The sequence below is a fragment of the Loxodonta africana genome, chromosome 12 (assembly GCF_030014295.1).
Source record: "Loxodonta africana isolate mLoxAfr1 chromosome 12, mLoxAfr1.hap2, whole genome shotgun sequence".
NCBI lineage: Eukaryota > Metazoa > Chordata > Mammalia > Proboscidea > Elephantidae > Loxodonta > Loxodonta africana.
Genome location: NC_087353.1, coordinates 99,804,308 through 99,829,322, shown reverse-complemented (window position 1 = coordinate 99,829,322; position 25,015 = coordinate 99,804,308). Strand labels below are relative to the sequence as shown.

Below are 25,015 nucleotides of genomic sequence, written 5' to 3'. Positions count from 1 at the left end.
TGTGACCTCTGAACTATACGGTGCCAGCCGGAGCGTTTCCACCGGGTGGCTAAACATGGCTCCTCGAGCCGACATGGGCGGAGAAAAGCGCCGCAAAGAAAACCCCTCTCTTTACGGCGCGGAGCGGCGTCGTAAAAGCCACAGCGCGCAGGCGTCGTTGCTCACGTCTCCTCGCGCTGACGGCCGCCGCACTTGACGCCTGCGCGTTAAGTCAGCTGGGCGCCTTGCGGCGGCCGCCGTCCCTGAGCGAGCAGGGGCCGCGCGCGCTGCGGTCGTTACTGCGCCACCGCCGCGGGGCCCTCAGGGCGGCTTCGGGCCCGGACGCGGGTGGACCTTGGGTCGCCGGACCGAGACCTGTGAGCAGCCACCATGTCGATCTTCACGCCTACCAACCAGATCCGCCTGACCAATGTGGCGGTGGTGCGGATGAAGCGCGCCGGGAAGCGCTTCGAAATCGCCTGCTACAAAAACAAGGTCGTCGGCTGGCGGAGCGGCGTGTGAGTGAGCGCCTCCTCGCCCCCGGGGGAGCCGGGAGCCCCGGCGCGGCCTGCCTGCGGCCCGGGAGGGAAGCGGGGGGCGCGTCTCTGCGGGGAGCGCGAGAGGCCGCTGTCCTGCCCGAGCGGGGCGCCCGAGCCGGGGGTCCTTTCTGTTGGCTCGGTTTCGGGGTTTATTTTCTTGGTGCCGTCAGAGACACCAGCAAGAACCTCCTAGTTATAGTTCGTTTTCCAGAATAACTATAAAACCTGAAGCTTAGTCTTGCAGATGCTTCCGTGGTTACAGTCCAGCCGATGTCACAGCGCCCAGTGTTTTCACCAAAGTGCGCAGTGTCCCCGCTGCCGCCATCTAGGGATCGGTATTCTCTGGCAGCCGCCCCGCCCTGTTCGCCATCCCCGCCCCGGGTTCAGAATGTTCCCTTGGTGTTTTTCTCCTTGGAGTAACCCGTTGCCATGGGATCGATTGCGACCCAGAGCGACCCTGCAGGACGGTAGAACTGCCCCATCCAAGCTGCTGAGCTTTAGGTCAGCAGCCAAGCCCTTCATCACTGCGCCACCAGGGCTCCGCCCACTGAGTAAAGGCGAATGTAAATAGGCTTCTGAGTTTTGAAATTGATTCCTCAGCTCTCATGGTCACTTAGGAGTATTTATCGTTTCTTGGTATTTTATATCGTTGCCCTCTTGTGTGTAAATGTGAATGAATGTCCAAGCTTCAAGTGTATTCACTAGGACTTTCTCTCCTGCCCTCACAAGGGAAAAAGACCTGGATGAAGTTCTGCAGACCCACTCAGTGTTTGTGAATGTCTCCAAAGGTCAGGTTGCAAAGAAGGAAGATCTCATCAGTGCCTTTGGGACAGATGACCAGACTGAAATCTGTAAGCAGGTGGGTTCTTCCAGCGGCAGCATGTTGTTGTTGTTGGGTATCCTCAAGGGTATTCCAGCTGATAAGGACCTTATACAAAAGAGTCAACTGCCCCATAGAATTTCCTAGGCTGTAATCTTTATGGGAGCAGATTACCAGGTCTTTCTCCCACAGAGCCGCTGGGCAGGTTGAAACCACTGACCTTTTGGTTAGCAGCTGAGCCCTGCATACCTTCGCTTTAATAATTCAGGACGTGCTTATTTTTCATCAAAACCTGTGGAAGTTAAACTTTCTATTAAATTATGTCACTTTGTCTATTTATATGTTTTTTGAATGCATTATACCTGGAAGGAGAATTTCTTTTCAAGTATCTTATTCTTTAGACCCTTTGCTAAGATTGCCTTTTCTCCTCCTCCACTGGATTCTAAATAAATGAGATTTTTGGAGCATATGATAATCCAGTACCTCTTTTGAGCAAAGCTTAAATCATTACCTACAAAGCAGCTGGAAAGGATGAAATTTCGTTTTCTTCCCCAGTATTAATTCCCATAGTTAGTAAGCAAGTAGTGTATAAGAGATAGAGACATTGATTTCGGGGTTTTTTTTCCCCCCCCCCTTCAGATTTTGACCAAAGGAGAGGTTCAAGTGTCCGATAAAGAAAGGCACACACAGCTGGAGCAGATGTTTCGGGACATTGCAACTATTGTAGCAGATAAATGTGTGAATCCTGAAACAAAGAGACCATACACCGTCATCCTTATTGAGAGAGCCATGAAGGACATCCACTATTCAGTCAAAACTAACAAGAGTACAAAACAGCAGGTGAGTGGTTTCTCATGCTGTCAGAACTCACCGTGGCAGTTACTTTTCCTTGAAGAAATTATTAAAACAACGTGTGTGTTACAATGAAGGGATACCCCTTAGGAACAAGTGGGTATGGTTTTGTTTCTCTTTTGCAGGGTGCTGATGGGACTTGTAAAGAGAGGTAATGTAATCTTTTTTAGATCAGACGCACATATGTGTATTCTCATTTTTATCTAGATCATCCAAAACAAACCTTTAAAGGTAAAACTTGGATTTTTAAAGGGTCATTTCCGACGCCACGTTTTAGATTTTTTAACTTGTATGTAATTCACTTACCATAAAAGTCACCGTTTCTAAATGTACGTTTCAAGGTTACACTCACAGAGTTTTGCACCTCTGCCCCACTGTTTAATTTCAGAACATTTTCAACACCCCAAAAGGAAAGCCTATAGCCATTAGCCCCAACAACCCCTCCCTCAGGCCCCTGGGAATCACTTCTCTTCTCTTTGTCTCTCTGGATTTGCCTATCTTGGACATAGCGTATAAATGGAGTCACACAACATGTGGTCTTTTGTGTCAGGCTTCTTTGACACAGCATAGTGTTTTCATGGTTCGTCCATGTTGTAGCATACATCAATATTTTATCCTCTTTATGGCTGAATAGTACCCGCTGTGCAGATTACACCATGTTTTGTTGGACATTTTCACTTGTTGCCACCTTTGGTTATTATGAGTAATACTGCCACGAACTGCGTTACAAGTTTACATGTGAACACGTGTCTTCATTTTTCTTAGATATATACCGAGAAGTAGAAGTGATAGGCTATATGGTAATTGTGAGGAACTGGAAATGGCCAAAGTGTTTTCCAAAACACCTGCACCATATTACAGTCCCACCGGCAACAGATAAGGGTTCCGATCTCTCCTCATCCTCGCCAACACTTACTTTCCCTCTTTCTGGTCATAGCCATCTTGGTTTGTGTGAAGTGGTATCTCGTTGTGGTTTCGGTTTGCATTTCTATAATGACTGTTGGTGTTGAGCATTTTTTCATATGTGCTTAGTGGCCATTTTTATATCTTTGGGGAAATGTTTATTCAAGTTGTTTGCCCATTTTTAATTGGGTTGTCTTTTTAATTGTTAAATTATAAGAGTAATATATTTTGAATATTAGTTATTTATTAAATATATGATTTGCATATATTTTTCCCATCCTGTAGGTTATCTTTTCATTTTCTTGATAATTTTAAAATGTGGAACAGAAACTCAAATTCTAAAAAAATCCAGACTTCCTGGACCAGTTAAGACCAGAGAACTCCCGAGACTATTGCCCTGAGATACTCTTTAAACCTTGAGCCCATACTGTCTCCCGAGGTCACCTTTTAGCTAAATAACAGATGGACTCACAAAATAAACAATATCACCCATGGGTACTGCACTGTTTTAAAAACTCATCTACTTATATGAGACCAAACGGTCAACGATTAGTTTAAAACAAAGATGAGAAGGTCAGGGGGCAGGGAGATTACTGGAAATGGGACAGCCAGAACTGAAAACAAGAATGTTCATGCATTGTGAAGAATGTAAGCGGTGTCCCTGGACAATTTGTGTAGAAATTATTGAATGGGGACTTAATCTGCTGTATAAAACTGTCACCTAAAACACAATAATTTTTTTTTTTAAGCTGCTCATTTTGATAAAGTCCAGTTTATCTGGTTTTTTTTTCTATCATTGCTTATGAAGCCATTTCCTAATCCAACTAGAAACTGCTTTGTTTTGAATGTCTCATGAAATAATGTGGCAGAAGGAGAAATTGCAAACATTTTCAATTTTGTCTTTCTAGGCTCTGGAAGTAATAAAGCAGTTAAAGGAGAAAATGAAGATAGAGCGTGCTCACATGAGGCTTCGGTTCCTTCTCCCAGTGAGTGAAGGGAAGAAGTTGAAAGAAAAGCTCAAGCCATTTATCAAGGTCATAGAGAGCGAAGACTACGATCAACAGTTGGAAATTGTAAGATTGAAATATTCTTGTTTCTTTGTTTCCATGCTGCCAAAATAGTTTAGTCTTTAGTCATAAATGGGACAGTTCTACTCTGTCCTGTAGGGTCGCTATGAGTCAGAATCGACTAGAGGGCACTGGGGTTTGGGTTAGTCATAAATACAACAAACATTTAGAAGGCGTGAACAGTAAGATATTTCCAGAAACATCTTTCCTAGAATTAGGTTAAAACATCAAGATCTAAATGAAACTAAGTTATAGTTAAGCACACTTGTCATTTGTTTATTTTTTAGTTAAATTATTCAAGATAAAATTGCATTGGTCATATTCATTTCCGATGGAGGAATATATTTTACAGTGAGCCTTCTGTCATGGAGCAGATAGAAATAAAACTGAAAGTTAACTGAGTGTTCCAGAGAAATGTCAGAGAAGCAACAGAAACTTTGTGTGTTTGGGTCCTGACCCCATACTTCCAGACAGTAAATTCAGCCATCTGAGAATTCAGGTCTTCAGAGCTTGGAAGCTTCTCTGGCAGATAAACGAGGGGATTGTTGAGTGTCCTGAGTGTTCGCTCTTAAGAAGAGACAACACATCTGACGCTTTTTGAAGTTCTCAAGTATTTTCAAAACTTTACATATTGTTTCTTTTTGCAACATGGATAGAAAGAGGTAATTTCACTGAATTACAAAATTTAATGTTGTACTTTTGTACGAAAAGGACCACAGTCTTCTAGTGCTGCCCACTCATCATACAGCTGAGGAATCTGGGTACGCAGTGAAGCAGGGAGGTTTATGCCTGTCACGGGGGCCTACCTGGCTGCTTAAAGGCAGAGGCTGGACTGGCCAGCTGGATGCCCTGTGCGTTCTCTTGCTGTTGCCCGGCAGCTCTGTAGTATTACAGAGAGCCAGAAAGCAGTAATGTGTGTGCCTTCAAGGAAGTTTCAGATGTGTTTATTCCATTGTATCAATTGTCTTCACGTGGTAAACAGCTGTGTTAAATGTTTCAGGTGTGTCTGATTGACCCAGGCTGCTTCAGAGAAATTGATGAGCTGATAAAAAAGGAGACAAAGGGCAAAGGTTCTTTGGAAGTGCTCAATTTGAAGGACGTGGAAGAAGGAGATGAGAAATTGGAATGACAGCCACCAGTCTCTTCAGCTCTAAAACACTAAAGTGTTTTCTTTCCCAACAGTTGTTTTGTTTTTGTGGTCTGCCAAATACTTCTCAGACTATTTAATGAGTTCCATTTTTGTGTTAAAACATGTACACAAGGAGACTTTCCTAAGTATAATAATTTGGGAGTAATTTGGTTGTCATTATAAATTGGGGTTTTAGGCTAAAATGAAAACCCAAGATAGAAAGTCCATGCTGGCACTTGGCTGTTTCACGCCTTTGTAGCTTCCCAAGGTGGAAGGTACCTGAGGCAGCTGTTGTGGCTGTAAAGGTAGAAGGTTGTACATTACTACTGTAAGGTCACTTACCTGAGGGATAGTTCTGTGTGACAAAGAGGAAGCACTTGCTGGAAATGAAAAGATAGAATGTCTTGTTTCTGCTTAATGGGATGTGTATACAGGGGTAACTACCGGGTGGCCTGGTCCGAGGCATGAATGACGACTTTCCTGGTTGGCTGGAAAATAGGTACATGATGACTGTGCAGGACTTAGACAGTTTTCACTGAACGTGCTGCCATAATCTCAGTTATTCTTGGTAAAAATAAAATCATTTATTCTAATTCTCAAAGTGTATAATATATATTAATATAGTAGAAATTATATGTAATCAATAAAACCACTCTTATTTTTATTACACTGTAGTTTGTGTTTCTAGACAGCTTCCTAGCTCCCTGTCTGTCCTCTGCCTTTTGTTTTTAGGGTTGGGGACTAATGTTCATATGCAAAGTATTAGGACAGGGCCTGTCCTGATCACCACCTGGATAAGTCTTTTTAAAAAACCTGTTCTTTTCGAGTCAGTTCTGACTCAGTGACCCTATAGGACAGCATAGAACTGCCCCATAGGGTTTCCAAGGCTATAGTCTTTACAGAAGAGGAGCCCTGGTGGAGCAGTTGTTAAACATTAGCAGTTCAAACCCACCAGCTGCTCCATAGGAGAAGGTTGCGACAGTCGGCTTCTGCAGAGATTTACAGCCTTGGAGACCCTGTGTACATTTGGACAGAATGAAGGTTCAGGATTAACCCCTTCTGTTAGCTCAGCTCTTTTCTGTGACGCTTCCCTTGTACCCCATACACAATAATCCATTCCAGTTTCTGGAACTCCCTCCCACTTGGCAGTTTGCTCTTAGGGCTTAGTTTGTTCTACCCTGTATTCTAGAGAGCCACTTACATACCTGTCTAGACTGTCAGCTCCTTCAGGGCAGGGCCTTAGACTTGGTCTGTCCCACCCTGCTTTGGGCCTGGTAGGTAAGGAAGTAGTATGTGCTATCCACACGGGCTCAGGCCATCACAGTGAAGCTGGATGAAGAGAAATGGACTGGCTAATGGCCTTTTTCAAATCCACCATTAATGTTTGGATAGAGGTTTTGTCCTCTAAGCCAGAGCTTCCCACCCTTCACACTAGGCACACTAGTGGGCCACTTGGTTTCTGGTCCACGCAGGGCATCATCTCTGGCTGCCAGTGCCTCTCACATTTGCCCCCGAAAAATGTCTTTCTGTGAGCTGTGATGGGAGGAACCCTGGGCAGCACTCAACTGAGCAATTTAACCAGTGATCCTGAAGACGCAAGACTGGGCAACCTTGCGTCCTGTGGTACGTGGGGTTGCTGTGAATTGGAGCCAACACAAGGACAATCTCTTACTTTCAAGCCCACATCATGAGATTCCTATGATTTCAGTAGCAGCGAGGTTCCTTGTTACCTTGCGAGTTTTCTGCTGCACAGTGAAGGTCGTCTGCGTACACAGTTTGCCATTAACAGCATTTAGTGGGTGACAAAGGCCGGCGATTTTTCTCCTGATTTTTATCTCCATGTATTTATCCACGGTGATACCTTCAAAATTGAGAGTCTAAATGTAGTTGCTCCCACAGCACAAACATTTCTTCTGAGCTACAAAGCTAGTCTCAGCTCGGACATTCGAGCCTGTCCCCAGGACTGATTTCACAACACTTGGAGCACATGGACTTGAACCCCCCAGGGCCCCTTCCAGACACCCCAGGAAGAACCATGGGTGCCACCGAATTGAAGACCAACCCTAGCTGAACCTCTCCAGATTCTCGGTTTTCCCGTGGGAGGGTCGTAGAACTGAAGTCAGGGTCGTCCTTCCTGCGGACTGGGCCGTGCCCTCCTGCGCTCAGTGCTATTCAGGCCCAGGAGGTATCTCTGCTGCCGAGCCACACGGACACCAAAAGCTCCCAGTGGCTCTGGGTTTCTGCCGCAGAAAAGCAGAGTTCACCAAGGCAGATGAGCTTGATGAAGGGGAAGAGAGCCACAAACGTCTATCTTCCTCTCAGAGACAAGGATCATGACTAAGAATCACTCACATGTAATTAAGATAAAATAGTTTGTAGACTTAAAAGCTTTCAAACTATAGAAAGATTTTGGACATATATTGGTATGGCAAAGGAGGAGTGTTGGTAAAGAACCAAAGCCTGCTCCCGTCGAGTCGATTCAGACTCAGAGCGACCCTGTAGAAGGAAAGCATTTCTCCCTAGTGAAATCTGTGTTCAGAGAGAATTGTGTCAAGGCTGCGTGATAGCTGCCCGCCTTTCTAAGGGAGACATCTGGTGATTGCTCAGGACCCCAGTAATCTCACTGGACACACTGCCATAGTTAAGGTGCTTCAAAAGGGCATAGTGTTGCTCAAAAATAACTTGTCATCACTACAGCTGGGATTTTGCCTTGAAGAAAAAACGGAGGATATTAAAACCAAAGAACAAACCAGTTGCTGTTGAGTCGACGCCGACTCATGTTGACCTCAGGTGCGTCCGAGTAGAACCGTTTCCCACGTGACCCCAGGTGCGTCCGAGTAGAACCGTTTCCCACGTGACCTCAGGTGCGTCCGAGTAGAACCGTTTCCCACGTGACCCCAGGTGCGTCCGAGTAGAACCGTTTCCCACGTGACCTCAGGTGCGTCCGAGTAGAACCGTTTCCCACGTGACCCCAGGTGCGTCCGAGTAGAACCGTTTCCCACGTGACCTCAGGTGCGTCCGAGTAGAACCGTTTCCCACGTGACCCCAGGTGCGTCCGAGTAGAACCGTTTCCCACGTGACCCCAGGTGCGTCCGAGTAGAACCGCTTCCCACGTGACCTCAGGTGTGTCAGAGTGGAACTGTTTCCCACGTGACCCCAGGTGCGTCCGAGTAGAACCGCTTCCCACGTGACCTCAGGTGTGTCAGAGTGGAACTGTTTCCCACGTGACCCCAGGTGCGTCCGAGTAGAACCGTTTCCCACGTGACCCCAGGTGCGTCCGAGTAGAACCGCTTCCCACGTGACCTCAGGTGCGTCAGAGTGGAACCGTTTCCAACGTGACCCCAGGCGCGTCCGAGTGGAACCGTTTCCCACGTGACCCCAGGTGCGTCCGAGTGGAACCGTTTCCCACGTGACCCCAGGCGCGTCCCAGTGGAACCGTTTCCCACGTGACCCCAGGCGCGTCCCAGTGGAACCGTTTCCCACGTGACCCCAGGCGCGTCCCAGTGGAACCGTTTCCCACGTGACCCCAGGTGCGTCCCAGTGGAACCGTTTCCCACGTGACCCCAGGTGCGTCCGAGTAGAACCGCTTCCCACGTGACCTCAGGTGCGTCAGAGTGGAACCGTTTCCCACGTGACCCCAGGTGCGTCCGAGTAGAACCGCTTCCCACGTGACCTCAGGTGTGTCAGAGTGGAACTGTTTCCCACGTGACCCCAGGTGCGTCCGAGTAGAACCGCTTCCCACGTGACCTCAGGTGTGTCAGAGTGGAACTGTTTCCCACGTGACCCCAGGTGCGTCCGAATAGAACCGTTTCCCACGTGACCCCAGGTGTGTCAGAGTGGAACCGTTTCCCACGTGACCCCAGGTGCGTCCGAGTAGAACCGTTTCCCACGTGACCCCAGGTGCGTCCGAGTAGAACCGCTTCCCACGTGACCTCAGGTGTGTCAGAGTGGAACTGTTTCCCACGTGACCCCAGGTGCGTCCGAGTAGAACCGCTTCCCACGTGACCTCAGGTGCGTCAGAGTGGAACTGTTTCCCACGTGACCCCAGGTGCGTCCGAGTAGAACCGTTTCCCACGTGACCCCAGGTGCGTCCGAGTAGAACCGCTTCCCACGTGACCTCAGGTGCGTCAGAGTGGAACCGTTTCCAACGTGACCCCAGGCGCGTCCGAGTGAAACTGTTTCCCACGTGACCCCAGGCGCGTCCGAGTGGAACCGTTTCCCACGTGACCCCAGGCGCGTCCCAGTGGAACCGTTTCCCACGTGACCCCAGGCGCGTCCCAGTGGAACCGTTTCCCACGTGACCCCAGGCGCGTCCCAGTGGAACCGTTTCCCACGTGACCCCAGGCGCGTCCCAGTGGAACCGTTTCCCACGTGACCCCAGGTGCGTCCGAGTGGAACCGTTTCCCACGTGACCCCAGGTGCGTCCGAGTGGAACCGTTTCCCACGTGACCCCAGGTGCGTCCGAGTGGAACCGTTTCCCACGTGACCCCAGGTGCGTCCGAGTGGAACCGTTTCCCACGTGACCCCAGGTGCGTCCGAGTAGAACCGTTTCCCACGTGACCCCAGGTGCGTCCGAGTAGAACCGTTCCCCACGTGACCCCAGGTGCGTCCGAGTAGAACCGTTTCCCACGTGACCCCAGGTGCGTCCGAGTAGAACCGTTTCCCACATGACCCCAGGTGCGTCCGAGTAGAAATGTTTCCCACAGGGTTTTCAATGGCTGGTTTTTCAGAAGTAGATCACCAGGCTTTTCTTCTGAGGTACCTCTGGGCAGACCAAACTACCAACCTTTCAGTTGGTTAGCTGAGTATTTAACCATTGTGCCACGCAGGGACTCCCATAGGACGTTACAGCTATGTAAATAAAATTAAGTTACCAGTTAAGCCAAAACAGCTGAAAGGATCTTTCCGAATATGGAGGGTATAACTTGAAATATTCATGAAACTCACTTTGGGGACCCTCCAAGAGAGGCAGTCAACCTGCAGAGCAGTGGGAACTCAAGTACAACATGGCTGCTGTGACTTAACACAGGAGAGCTGAATGAGCTGGTGGTTTTAAGTGGCCATGGATGGAGGAGATAACCTGCTTGCAAATGAACCCAATCCAGTCACAAAGGCAGTCAGTTACAGGTGCTGGCTCACTATACAGCTGCCGCTCACAGAGACAACTCTACAGAGTGTGTTCCAGTGTCAAAAGGACCCAAGATTTATTTACAGTCATTCATCATTCTCCCAGGCAACCATGGGGAAGCCAGCTAGTCCTCGATAAAATTGTTTATGTCCAAACTCCAAAATCCTTATTCTCAAATACAGTCCCAAAGTTTATGTTTATGAGAAATGGCACAAGAATTTTTTTTTTTTAATAAAACGCTTAGAAATATGGCAACCTAGCCTACTCTGCCAACTCCCTGCTAGGACACGTCAACTACAGAAATTACCAACAGTCTACTAAGAGCCTGGAAGAAAGCCCAGCTAAAAGGCAAGGATTGCCCAGACAGTTTTGAAAAAGATGAGTGAGGAGGAAATTGTCCTGCCAAATAATAAAACTGCCTTTAAAGCTACTCTGACCAAAGCAATATAGAACTGGCACAGAACAGACAAATCAGTGTAACGGAAGTCCAGGACAAGATCCAAAACAGGTGAAAACTTAATATATGACGAAGGCATCCCTGGGAGGTGGAATAATGTCCCCATCACACACAAAGATATGCATACCCAACGCCCTCATCCCTGGAAGCTGTGAATAATTTCCTCACATGGCAAGAGGAATTTTGCAGATGGAATTAAGGTTACCTGAAAATAGGGAGGCTATCATGGATTTTCCAAATGGGCCCAATGTAATCACTTGGGTCTTTAAAAGTCGAAGAAGGACAAGCTACTGACAGGGAGGATATCTTCGGAAGCCATGTATCCAATAAGAATCTAATAACCAAAATATATATAAAACTATGACAAATTAACAAGAGAACAAATAACCCAATTATAAAATGGGCAAAGGACTTGAACAGACCTTTCACCAAAGAGGACATTCAAATGGCCACCAAACACATGAAAAGATGCTCACTATCATTAGCCATCAGGGAGATGCAAATCAAAACCACACTGAGATACCATTTTACTCCTACTAGGATGGCTACGACAAAAAAAGAAAAAGAGCAAGGTAACAAATATTGGTGAGGAGGTGGGGAAATTGGAACCCTTATTCACTGCTGATGGGGATGCAAAGTGGTAGAGCTATTGTAGAAAACAGTGTAGGTGTTCCTCAAAATGGTAACAATAGAGTCACCATGTGACTCAACAATTCCACCGTATATACTGGGTTTTTTTTATATATATGTATATATACCCAAAAGGCTTGAAATCAGAGACTCAAAAAGAGACGTGTACACCACTGTTCACTGAGCACTATTCACACCAGCCAAAAGGTGGGAACAACCGAAATGCCCATCAGCAGATGAATGGATAAACGAAATGTGGTCCATACTGTCGAATACTACTCAGCCAGTAGGAGAAATGAAGCCTAAAACGTGCTACGATATGGGTGAAGCTGGAAGACATTATGGTGAGCGAAATAAGTCAATCCCACAAGGACAAATATTGTATGAGCTCACATACAAAAAACAAAACCAAAAACAAAAACCCGCTGCCGTCAAGTCGATTCCGACGCATAGCGACCCTACAGGGCAGAGTAGAACTAAAAAGGCAAGAACAGACAAATGTAAAGAGACCAGAGTTTACGAGCGGTTCCCAGGAGTAGGAGGGAGGGCGAGAAGGGAGTGATGGAAAATCGCGTTGATTAAGGGTAGTGTGGCACAGCCGGTTATTACAATTGCTGTCAGTAAGTGGTACACCTGTAAAAAGCTGAATTGGCGAAAGTTGTGTGATTAGATATATTTACGACAATGACAAAAAAAGAGTAGCTGCTGAGGCTGCTTACGGACAACAAAACACTCGTGGGATATTGTTCCTTGGTTTGGAGGTTTAGGGTCATGATTTCATGGGACATCCCAGTTAATTGGCCTAGCAATATGTTTAGTGCTTCTATTCTACCTCCCACTTTGCTGTGTAGTGCCTGGCATCTTAAAAGCTTGCAAGCAGCCATCCAAGGCACAACAATTGGTCTCTACTCACCTGGGGCAACAGAGGAAGAAGGAGAGTCCGGAACAGGAGGAGGAGATGGAAGGTGTGGCTAACTGCCTCTGTGAACAACTGCCTCCTTTGCCATGAGACCAGAAAAGCTGGATGGTGCCTGGCTACCATTACTGAACATTTTGATCAAAGATTTCAGAGAATTCTGATCAAAAAGGGAAAATGCAGAACAGAATTTCAAATTCTCATGGACTCCAGACTTCCCGGAGTCTTGAAGGTTGGATGACCTCCTGAAACTATTGCCCTGAGATAATCTTTAAGCCTTAAGCCAGAAATATTCCTTGAAGTCTTCTTAAAACCATAGTTTAGTTTAACTAGTAAAGAATGTCTGCCTTGAGCACCATGCTCTTTTAAGAACTATTTTTGTGGGATCAACTTGACTACAGCAACTAGAAAGATTAGATAGGAATCTTAGGGGGCAGTGAGTTTATGTTAACGTGGGAGGGACAACTTAGAAAAGCAGGGTGAGAATTGTTACACAGCAGGAGGAATATAACTGATGTCACTAAATGGTACAAGTAGAAACTGTTGAATTGGTTTATGTTTTTCTGTGTATATTCTCAACAGCAACAAAATAAATAAAAGTATATAAAAGAGAAAAAAAACGTGAACATGGGAGTGGGGCGGCGGGGGCGGGTGTCAGACCCTTTCACTCTGACATTGGATCTATCAAGTGAGGGTTCTAGGAAGGACCTCATTGGAAATGCTTCTGGTTAGTGGTTCTCAAGGTGTGGTCCCTGGACCATCACCTGGGAGCTTGTTGGAAATGTAAAATCTCAGGCCCCACCTAGACCTGCTGAATCAGATGCTCTGGGTGTGGCCTGGCTCCGTGTTTTAACAAGCTGCCAGCGCAAGTTTGAGAACCAGGGTGGAGTATCCAAATAAGCAAGGTAAGCACAGGCTTCCTTGTGCTTACTTACTTATCTGTAGTGAACAATGTGGTGAAACCCATCTGAAATTATTCACTACAGATTGGTAAATAAGCATAAGTTAGCCCATGCTTACCTTGCCTACTGGGTCGTCCGCCCCATCAGGGACTGTAAATTGGGAAAGAGGCTTTGCTTCCATAGGAAGGTGCTGTGGGGTTGGGAGAGAGAGAGACACCAGCCATACGTAGAAGCAGAATCATTGACTTGCTAAAAAAATGTGAAATTGTTCACTACAGATGATCCGGTAAGCAAGGTAAGCACCGCGCTTACCTGGATTATTGGACAAGCCGCCCCTGTGGAGAACGGCTGCCTCTGGTGAAGTGGCCCGTGTCCAGGTAGTGTCATCATCCCTGGGCTCTGGAGCCTGACTGCGGGATCAGGTACAGCCGTGGGTGGGCACCTGGCTGACCCCTCGGGGCCTCCCCTTCCTCCTCTGAGGGGGAAATGTGCGCATCGCCTCGCAGCGGGGTTGGAAGTGGAGAGGGAGCCCAGGTAAAGCCCTTGGAGCAGGGCCTGTGGAACAGCGAGCGCGCGCGGTAAATGCTAGCCGTCGTTAAGGAAACACCGCTGCTCTCAGAAAAGGAGAATTTCTGTTTTGTTTAAGTTTGGTGTTTTGGGTGTTTTTGTTTTTGTTCGGCTTTTTGGTTTTTCCTTGGAATTTACTTAGCAGGAAGGGTAGGAGGAGGAATCAAATCCCTATAGGATGCAAACAAAGCACTTTAGGAAAAGGAAATGCCAGGTGCTTTCCACAGTTGTGAGGCGTCTTCTGAAATCCCAGGTAAAGTAGGCCCTGTTTCTCTATCTCAGTGCCTGTTTGCTTGTTTGTTTACTGTATGCTGTGAATCCACACACACACACACACACACAATGTAAGCACAAGGCCTGGCGCCTGGCAAGTAATAAACACGCAGTCACTACTCCTGGAATCTATGGAAGGAAACGATGCCAGAGTTCCCAAAGGGAATGTACCACGAGTTTGCTAGCATCAGACCCTAGCCCTCGACAGTCATAAACAGGAATAATATTAAAAATATTTCACAAATGCACAGCCACCAACCAGTCACGTGGGTGTCAAAAAAAAAAAATTTTTTTTTTTTTAGATAACGAAAACCATCATAATTTAAGATGTGAACAAAACTTGACTCCAATACCTGGAGTAGTTCTCATATCCCATTCCAACCTAAGCCTCCACTCTTTTCTGAGCCTCAGTTTGCTCATCTGTAGAATGGAGATGGTAGTAATAGTATTTTTACTTAGGAGACAATTTAATGTGAGCAAACCCTGAACGCCATTTCTGTACATGGTCAGTCTGGGGTCTGTGGACATTCTGGAGGCAGGTGGCCTCGTGGGTGGACAGCAAAGCCTTAGAGCCAGGGAGTCCTGGATTCCGGTTCTGGTTCTGCTGTGCGACCTGTCTCCCTAAAGAAGGCTCAATTCCCACCTGTCTCATAGGCCTGTTTCTGAGGATTAGATGGTAGCATCTTAATAAAGCCCACTGCACAGGCTCTCAGGAAACGGGCCTTCCCCCAGCTCCCCTCTCTCTCCCTACTCCACTGTCTGGCACTGGCCCAGAGGGAGACCTGGAGCCCCAGCTGTACACCTGCAGGCTCACTCAGCACGCACCTGTACTCACACCCAGGCCTTTTCACACCGTACCTACCCAGTGGGCCAACCATGCGGTGAATGTCCATAACCCTGCTAACTGCAGACCCACTGCTTCAAGGGCAGCTCCAAACAAGTCCATTGGCCATGAATGGCTTTGTCAAACTCTACTTCTCTCTTTAGATCTCCAGGGAGAGTCTCTTTCTCCCTAATCCAACTTCACAGGTCCTTTTTCAAATCCGAAGTCTTCAACATCATTTGGAATTGAAAGCTGTTGGGGATAATTATACAGAGGCTGAAAAAGATAATTAAAGAAAATAAAAATAATTTTAGTTTAGCTAACTTTGCTTATATTTATTATGCCTTCTTTCCCTGAGCATTTTGGGGGCCTCAGAAATTTGGTAATTTCATCTGTAAAATACAGAAGAAAGAGTATGGATTCTAGAATCAGAAGTCTCTCACTTTGTTCTCAGATCTATCAATTAACAGCTGTGTGACCTTGGGCAAATGACTTAACTTCTCTGAGCCTTTATTTCCTCTTCAGCAAAATGGAGGTGATAATATATGCAAAAGCTAAACCTGTCAGAGAGCATATGTGCATGTGCACAATAAATTTTCCATAGTGTTATTTCAGAGAGGATCTGTGATATGTCCAAGGGCACAGAACGAGCTGTGGGCTGAGAGAGAGGCATCGTTTTCCTCAGGGCAGAGCCCGGCCCCAGGATCTGAGTTCCAACACAAGCTAGCTGTGGCACCCGCAACAAGGTTATTACTTTCTCTGATGTTCAGCTTTCTCACCCTTAACATGGAGAAAATACCCTATCTACCTCACAGGATGGGGTTAAAATAACACCACTACAGAGCAGCATGGCAAAATCAGACTCATAAAGTCTCCAAACTTGCTCCTGAGAACAATAGATGACAAAACCCCTCCATCCTAAAGAGAAATGCTGCCATCTACGCAGGACAGGTACAGGGAGTGATTAGAAGTTGGAGGTGCTTGAGGGGCTTGGCTGTGTGTCCTCTGGAGCTTAAAGGACGCACACACTGGTCCCTGACTCTTGTCTGGAAAAGCCCAAAGGCAAAACGCTGAGGGCAGAGAAAAGCGAGAACTACAGCAAAGCCAGGCACTCGCCCATGGGGCAGAACAGAGTGAATGTTCCCTTGTACCAGAGAGGACACCAGAGAAGGTAGCGGACCTGAACCATCTACAAAGGGCCCCACTCAAGAGCTAGGTACCCCCACTGCCAGGGCAGGAGCTGAGAAGGAGGTTGTAGGCTGCCCGCTGAGGAGGCATGCATAAGGGTGCTGTGTGCTAGGAGCCCCCATGAGGTGGAGCACCCCAAAAGATGCCAATGTTTGGGCATCCACCACTCGCAGAGGGTAGGTAGCAAGGTCACCTTACAACTGCCCAGTCAGTTTAAACCTCTTTACCGCTCTTTACTCCACCACCCGTCTGTCAGTTTGCTGTACTTTGGTGGCTTGTGTGTTGCTGTGATACTGGAAGCCATGTCACCAGTATTTCAAATACCAGCAGGGTCACCTATGGAGTACAGGCTTCAGCAGACCTTCCAGACTAGGAAGAAAGACCTCACCATCTACTTCCAAAAATTAGCTGATGAAAACCCTATGGATTACAAAAGAACATTGTCCAACATAGTGCTGGAAGGTGAGCCTCTAGGTTGGAAGACACTGAAAATACACAGTGGCAGCAACAATGGACTCAAGTATACCAATGATCTCATAAAGAGGACGTGGGACGGGGCAACATCTTATTTTGTTGTACATGGGATCATGGTGAGTCAGAGCTGACTCAGCAACGAACAACAACGCTCCTCTTTCACGTTTCCTCCCTTTATCCCTTACCTAAGCAGAGCAAGTGGGAGAGGAGGCAAGGCCAGGAGAGAGAAAGTGGAGGCCCTTCCTCGGCCGCTGTGGCTTCCAAATCCAGGTCAGGCAAGAAACTGTTTGAGAAAGTGGAGGGGCTTCAAGTTACCTTATTTTCCCCGTCTGTGCAATGGGGATAAAACATTACCAGCCCCACAGAGATGAGGAGTAAATGAGATAATAGACGTAGTCAGCTCGGAGCCCAGGTCAAATGACAAACCCACAGGCTTGTGACTCTGACCGACACCCCAGAGCCTCTGTGAGGCTGAGAGCCAGGGGGTCCTGGATTCCAGTTCTTGTTCTGCTATGCGCCTTGGGACCAGCCAACCTCCGGCTCTTTGCAGGTCTTGTCTCAGAAGTTCCCCCTCTTTGATTCTGTTCAAACAGAACATCCTGGTATTGACACAGCAACACAGCCCAGCAATTCCTGCTCGAAGATGACTCGACCCAGCTCACAAGACCCGAGCCCACTCTGAGCAGGGCCACTCCCCTCACCCTGGCCTGGACGTGTCCTGGCCTAGAGCATCGAAGCAGCAAGAATGTGGACCATGTGCATGACTGACAATGAGGGGCCACTGACAGGCCTGCCCTGGTCACACTGGTCTGGCCTCAGTTTCTCTCTAACTCTTCCTACACCCCCCTCCCCATGGATGGGAGCTCACAGGCCTTTAAGGTCCACTCCCACCCTCTGGAGACTAACAATGTGCCTCAAGGTACCAAATTCATGTGGGCCTTCTTAAACATAACCAAAAACCTCACGGGACTGGATTTCTGGGTTTGAAGGATTAGTTAGGACCATAGTCTCGGCGGACATCTCAGTCAACTGGCAAAATATAGTTCATAAAGTTATGTTCTACGTCCTAGTTTGGTGAGTAGTGTCTGGGTTCTAAAAAGCTTGCAAGTGGCCATCTAAGATATAACTCTTGGTCTCTACTTGTCTGGAGCAAAAGAGAAAGAAGGAAATCAAAGACTCAAAGAAGAAACTAGTCTCCAGGACAAATAGTCTTCAAGAACTGCAGCCTCATCTACCCTGAGACCAGAAGAACTAGATGGTGCCCAGCTACTACTAGCAGCCTCTAAACAGAGCCACAATAGATGGATCCGGATAGAACGGGAGAAAAATGTGGAACAGAACCTCAAATTCCTACAAAAAAAAAAAGACCATCCAGACTGGTTGAGACTGGAGGACTGCGGCAGGCAGCCTCAGAGCCCAATCCTTCTAAGAGACACCTGCTCTGGCTGATTCTCCCACACTGAGAAGAAGAAGCTGCACTTTTTTCTAAAATTGTCCTTGACAAGATAACCACAGGATGGGCCACAGATGGCCTCAACCCACCTCTGGGCGGATACTTAACATCCTCATAAAAGAAAATCAACCTCTTCCTCCATCCCGGGGGATCGAACCTTTGTCTAAGGAAAGCTCTGAGCACCTGCGTAAAGGTCAATCCTAAATATTCCTTGTCTGCTCTCTGTAAAAGCCCACCTCCCCAAGGAGGGGAGGAGTCTTGGAAGCAACAGCCCCAATTGCTTCTTTCCTTGTGCAATTAAATAAAGGCATTTTTCTGATCTCCCACCTCAACCTCTTGTTTATTGTCGCACTGAGCAAATCTGGGGTATTCACCCAGCAACAGGACTCCCCAAGACTATTGTCCCGAAATAATTCTTCAAACCTTAACCAAAACTAATCCCTGAAGTCACTTTGTAGCTAAATTGGCTCACAAAATAATGAATATCAGAATAACACCCGTAAGTACTGTGCTCCTTTAAAAAAATCACCTATATGAGACCAAGTAGTCACTTGCTTTAAAACAAAGATGAGAATGTAAAGGGGCCGGGAAACTAGATTAATGGAAATGGAACAACTAGAATGGAAATAATGAGAATGCTCACACATTGTGGAGAATGTAACCAATGTCACGGAACAACTTGTGCAGAAATTGTTGAATGGGAACCTGAACTGTTGTGTAAACTTTTACTGAAAGCACAATAAAATATTATTTTTAGAAAATGTACATGAAGCTACTAAAAAAATTTAATTAAAAAACCTGTGTGAGCACTGCCGATAAACCCAAGGACTTCAAAGGTGTGGATTGAGTTTTCCAATCCAGTCAGTTGGAGAGTAACGCCTAGACCAGGTCCCCTCCCTAACTGCTTCTCCGATGAATGTCTGAGGAAAGGGCACCTTAGGACTCAGGAAAACCCACCAACACCGTGAAAGCAACAACAGCGAGAGCGGCAGCACCTCATGGCCCAGGCCGGTGGGGTAAGTAACAAAATCAAAGCCAAATCCATTGCCATCAAGTCAAATCCAACGCACAGCAACCCTATAGGGTGGAATAGAGTGGCCCCATGGGGTTTCCAAGGCTGTAAAACCTTTACGGAAACAGGCTGCCACATCTTTCTCCCACAAAGTGGCTAGTGGGTTTGAACTGCCATCCTTTTGGTTATCAGATGAGTGCTTAACCACTGTGCCACCAGGGCTCCTTATTGGGGTGAATACTGAGGGTCAAAAATCAATTTAGTCCACTATAAGTGTGTCACACAGCATCAACAGTGACAAAGGCGGGAACAGGGCCAAGATAGCAGAGGAGTCAAGCGCTTTCTATGGTTTCTCTTACAACAAAGACCTGAAAAAACGAGTGAATTGGTTATATATATACCACAATCTAGGAGCTCTTACCATCAAAGGCAAAGTTGAGGACTCAGATTAAGCAGCAGGGGGAGGGAGAGACGGTTCGGAAGCACCAGGCGTTGCCAGACCTGACCTGGCGGGAATCAACACCCTGCAGACCAGATCGGCCAGCGTGAGTGGCGAGGCAAGCAGCGGTGCTCAGGACGCATTTTCCACATCAGGATAGACTGAGCGGTAGAGGGTCTGCTCCAGCCTCCAGAACCAGTGAAAAGTGGTGCTCAATTAGCAAAAGATAAGTACATGCGTCTAACCTACCGTGCAGATCAAAAAACACCCCTTTGGGAAAAGCCTGTCTCCCATTTACCTGCCCCTTCCCTGCTCTGCTCTGTGTCTCGGGCCCGCTTCAGAGACTGCTGCATCCCCTGGGCCAGAAGTAGGACCGTCACACGGCCTGAGCCATTCTCCAGACCTTGATGAGGGAACAAATTAACAAACAGGGAAAAAATTATCTGCCAGCTCCCCTAAACTGGGAACTCAGGGCAGGCACAGCTTCTTTGCCTAGGCACAGGAGTAAGGGGTACATGGACTTTGAATACCTTTCACCCCTGCATAGACCTGTGTGGGCCCATTTCAACAGCGTAGGCCCTCATTAGCACAGTACAACAGGGTATATACCTGAAGCCTAAATTTAACTGTATCAGCTACATGGTGTAGTGGCAGGTTCATGACATTTGACAACACTCTGCCTATTAAGCAGAGTCCTCACCTACCCACATCAGGGGCCTGAGGACTGGTGGCTCCACCCACAACACCTAGTCACCCACAACAGGGGTCCAAGAATAAGTGATGCCTCCCAGTCCTTACAGCCAACAGCATTGGGTGCCCATAGTCAGACTGCAAAACCCACCCGCCTACGTACTCTAGGGAATAGGGGCATGCTTTCCTCCCAGGCACTCAAGGGCGGGTGTCAGCCCCCTGCCTTGCTCAGCGTGTGACCCCTTACTACAGCCAAATACCTGTGCCTACACCAATCACCCCTGCCCGTCCAGGACCATAGGTGATAGCCTGCACCACACACTTGGTGATCGACTCCCTGGACACCTGAGCTAAATCCATACAAGAAAAGGAAACAGACTCTCAGGCTCACATACCTAGTAACAGATCTAACAACCTGGTGACAAGACGTTAGAGCTTAAAAGCGAAAAACCAAACCCATTGCCATCAAGTCGATTCCAACTCATGGTGACCCTATAGGACAGAGTAGAACTGCCCTGCAGAGGAGCGCCTGGTGGATTTGAACTGCCGACCTTTAGCTCTTAATCATTATGCCACCAGAGCTTCAAAGGTGCCAATAATCAAACGAGCTCACACAAGCAGCCTATTTGGGCATATCAAAACAAAACAAGAAGCTAGGACACAGTAAGCAAACATAAAATAAAAAAAATATAATAACTTATTGATAGCTTGGAGACAACAGTCAATATCAAATCACATAGAGAGGAAGACCATGATGGCTTTAGCAAGCTCCGAAAACAAAGAATGAAGAAATCTTCCAGAGGAAGAAAACTTCCTGGAATTGCCGGAGGTAGTGTACAAAAGATTAATATACAGAATTCTTCAAGAGATCAGGAAGGAGATCACGCAAAACACAGAACAAGCCAAGGAACATACAGAAAAGCAAAAGAGGAATTTAAGAAGATCATAGGAGCACATAAGGACAAATTTAGTAGGCTGCAAGAATCCACAGAGAGACAGCAAACAGAAATCCAGAAGACAACAATAAAATTTCAGAATTAGACAACTCAATAGAAAGTCATAGGAGCAGAACTGAGGCAATGAAAGTCAAAATTAGTGAGACTGAAGAGTGACAAAGGCTCGGGAACTGTTCCAGATTGAAGGAATCTAAAGAGACAGGACAGCAAGATGTAATGTGTGATCGTGGATCAAGTCCTAGACTGGGGGAAAAATTACACACAACATTATCGGCTCATCTGAAAAAATTTGAATATGGGCTATAGATTAGATGATAGTATTGTATCAGTGTTTAATTTCCTGATTTTGATCAGAGCAAACAGTTTGCAGTGGGTTGAATTGGTGGTTGGAACCTACCTAGCAACATTGTAGAAGAAAGGCCTGGCGATATGCTCCCATAAAGATTACAGCCATGAAAACCCTGTGGAGCACAGTTGTACTCTGAAGCACGTGGGCCACCATGAGTTGATGTTTTTTGTTTTGTGTTTTTTCAGAACTGTCATTATATAAAAGAAGGCTCTTATTCTTAGGAAATACGCATAGAAGTTTTTAAAAGCAATGGAAGATGGTGCCAACTAACTCGAATGGTTAAAAAAAATGTGATATTGCAGTGCAATGAATTGCTTAATATGGCCCTTCTAGCCATAGTCTTTGTGACTCACACACAATAATTGAATGGGATTATGCAAATAAGCTATCCCACTAGGCTTAATATGAGCCATCCCAGAGACAGGATCTCACCACCACCAAGTAAGAAGAGCCAGGAGTGGAGCACATCCTTTGGACCCGAGACCCTCCACTGAGAAGCTTCTGGAATTAGAAGACTGAGAGAGAGCTGTAACACTGAAGACAGTGAGAAGTGGTGGCAGAGAAATGGCATCAGCAGAGGTAGGAGATTAGCAGGAGATAGCGTGGTGGGCCGGGAGCCCATGGAGTGAGAAAGCTGAGCACCTCTGGGCAGGAGGCTTGCAGCAGAGTAGGGTGCCTCTGGGAACTTGGTGGAGCTAGGTTTGCTGACCCACAGAGCTAGAGCTGAATGCCTTCAGCCTGAGGCTTACTGGCAGAGTGCAGTGTCTCTGGGCACATATTGGCAGAGCTAAAAGAGCTTTGTAGCACTTGCCTGAGCGTGGCAGAGGCTGAGGGGCCAGAGAGAGGAGCGCCTGCAGGCATGGCTGAAAAGAGGCTGTCCTGATGGAAGAGCTGTATCCTGAGTGTTCCTGAACCTGAATTGTAACCTGTTACTTCCCTAATAAACCCCATAATCGTGAGTGTTGTCTGTGAGTTCTGTGAGGCCATTGCAACCAATTATCGAACTTGGCAGAGAAGTAGAGAGTGCCGTGGGAGGGACAGTTGGTGTCAGAATTGGTAAAAAGGACTAGGGAGAGGGGGCACTCTGACCTCTACCTCATAGCAATCAGCCTTAGGCTGTTGATCTTGATTCTCCTTCCTCCCTGTGAAGTTAGAGGAGGTCAGATACCTCCACCACGCCATTTTTACAGATATGAAAACACACACACACCCACAAAGATTAAGCAAACGGGGGAAAAGGTAAACAACAGTGACTCCGGGTCAAAGACAAAGGGGAGATCTTTATGCTGTTCTTGCAATTTTTCTGTAAGTTTAAAATTACAGGAAAACCTAACCGTCACTTCACCAAAGAAGACACGTAGGCTGCTAACAAACGTATGAAGAAATGCTCACGATCATTGGCAATTAGAGAGATGCAAATCAAAACTACAATGAGATTCCATCTCACCCTGAAATTACTAGCACTAACCAAAAAAACAGAAAATAACAAATGTTGGCGAAGTTGTGGGGAGATTGGAACTTTTATACATTGCCGGTGGGAATAAAAATGGTACAACCACTATGGAAAACACTATGGCACTTCCTCAAAAAGCTAGAAATAGGAATACCATATGATCCACCCACCCGGCTCCCAGGTATATGCCCTAAAGAAATCAGAGCTGTGATAGAGATAGACAGATGCACACCCATGTCCATTGCAGCATTATTCCCAGTAGCAAAAATGTGGAAACAACCTAAGTGCCCATCAACAGACGAATGGATTAACAAACTGTGGTGCATATACACAATGGAATACCATGCAACTCTGAAGAATAATGACGAATCCACGAAACACCTCTTGCGAGCAGCCGTCTAAGATACAACTACTGAACTCTTCCAAAATGGAACAACCGAAAAACCAAACCTGCTTCTGTCGAGTCAATTCTGACTCATAGTGACCCTATAGGACTGGGAAGAACTGCCCCATAGGGTTTTCAAGGAGCGCCTGGTGGATTTAACTGCTGACCTTTTTTTTTTTTTAATTTTTATTGTGCTTTGAAAGTATACAAATCAAGTCAGTCTCTCATACCAAAATTTATATACACCTTGCTATATACTCCTAGTTGCTCTCCCCCTAATAAGACAGCACACTCCTTCCCTCCACTCTCTATTTTCATGTCCATTCGGCCAGCTTCTGACCCCTTCTGCCCTCTCATCTTCCCTCCAGACAGAAGCTGCCCACATAGTCTCATGTGTCCACTTGATCCAAGAAGCTCACTCCTCACCAGTATCATTTTCTATCCCATAGTCCAGTCCAATCCCTGTCTGAAGAGCTGGCTTTGGGAATGGTTCCTGTCTTGGGCTAACAGAAGGTCTGGGAACCATGACCTCTAGGTGAACTGCCAACCTTTTGGTTAGTAGCCGTAGCTCTCAGCCACTACACCACCAGGGTTTCCAGCAAAGGAGAGTGAAAAAAACGAAAGACTCAAGGGAGCAATGAGTCCAAACGACTAACAGACCACATGAACCACAACCTACACAACCCTGAGACCAGAAAACTAGATGTTGTCCAGCTGCCACTACCGATCACTCTGACCGGGATCACAACAGAGGGTCCCAGACAGAGCTGGAGAAACACGTGGAACAAAAAATCAAATTCACAAAAAAGACCAGACTTACTGGTCTGACAGAGACTGGAGGAGCCCCCGGGACGATAACTCTAAGACATCCTTCTGACCTGGAGCTGAAGCCATTCCCAGAGACCACCTTCTAGCCCAACAATAGACAAACCCGTAAAATAAACAATAACACCCGAGAGGAAAGTGCTCCTTGGAACAACCAGTTATATGAGATCAAAAGGGCAACACCTGCCCAAAAGTAAAGACGAGAAGGCAGGAAGGCATAGAAAATCAGGACTAAAGGAAACAGGGAACCCAAGGCGGAAATGGGGAGAGTGCTGACACATTGCAGGGAATGAGGCCAAGGCCATGAAACGCTTTATGTACGAACTATGGGGTGGAAATCTAATTTGCTGGGCACACTTTCACCAAATGCACACTAAAACAAGCGAAAAAATTACTTTAAAACCTGTGAAAGACAGAACCTATATAAGGTGGAAACCTGTCAGAGAAGAAAAACTCAAATCTTTTCCACTAACAGAGAGTGATAGAAAAGTGGTAAGACTGCACATTGTCAAAGGTGGAAAACTTGCAAGACCCAGAAAAACAAGGCAGTCCTTTCAAGTTCCGGCTCTCACAGGTTTCACTGTGTATCAAATAAAAAGAGCAGAAAAGCATGTCACAGTATTTGGATAAAATGTCTAAGGCCAAAGCAAATGGGAACCTCTTCTCACAGACGAGCTGGGCTCTGGAATTTTCCACCTCACAGGAGTGCCTGAGCCTCTGCCCTCCTGGCAGCTCTGGCCACACCTGCTCTAGGACTTCTTGACCAGCTTCATCACTGGGCTCTCTGCCTCCCACAACTTCTGTTC

General features: G+C 46.8%; 1 protein-coding gene across 1 annotated transcript; it reads left to right on the top strand.

Annotated features, from left to right (window-relative positions):
* The first annotated feature begins 252 nt into the window (after positions 1-252).
* On the top strand, positions 253-5,882 carry SBDS (SBDS ribosome maturation factor). Its single transcript, XM_003416633.4, has 5 exons — positions 253-497; positions 1,248-1,377; positions 1,978-2,178; positions 4,002-4,166; positions 5,161-5,882. The coding sequence occupies exons 1-5, from the start codon at positions 370-372 to the stop codon at positions 5,287-5,289; spliced, it is 753 nt and encodes a 250-aa protein (XP_003416681.1). The 5' UTR covers positions 253-369; the 3' UTR covers positions 5,290-5,882.
* The last annotated feature ends 19,133 nt before the right edge of the window (positions 5,883-25,015 follow it).

Bases quoted from the DNA above. Each gene is read 5' to 3' on its own strand.
- SBDS (XM_003416633.4), top strand. From the start codon at position 370: ATGTCGATCTTCACGCCTACCAACCAGATCCGCCTGACCAATGTGGCG. The intron at 498-1,247 runs GTGAGTGAGCGC...TGCCCTCACAAG, and splicing joins GTCGGCTGGCGGAGCGGCGT to GGAAAAAGACCTGGATGAAG. The intron at 2,179-4,001 runs GTGAGTGGTTTC...TTGTCTTTCTAG, and splicing joins ACAAGAGTACAAAACAGCAG to GCTCTGGAAGTAATAAAGCA.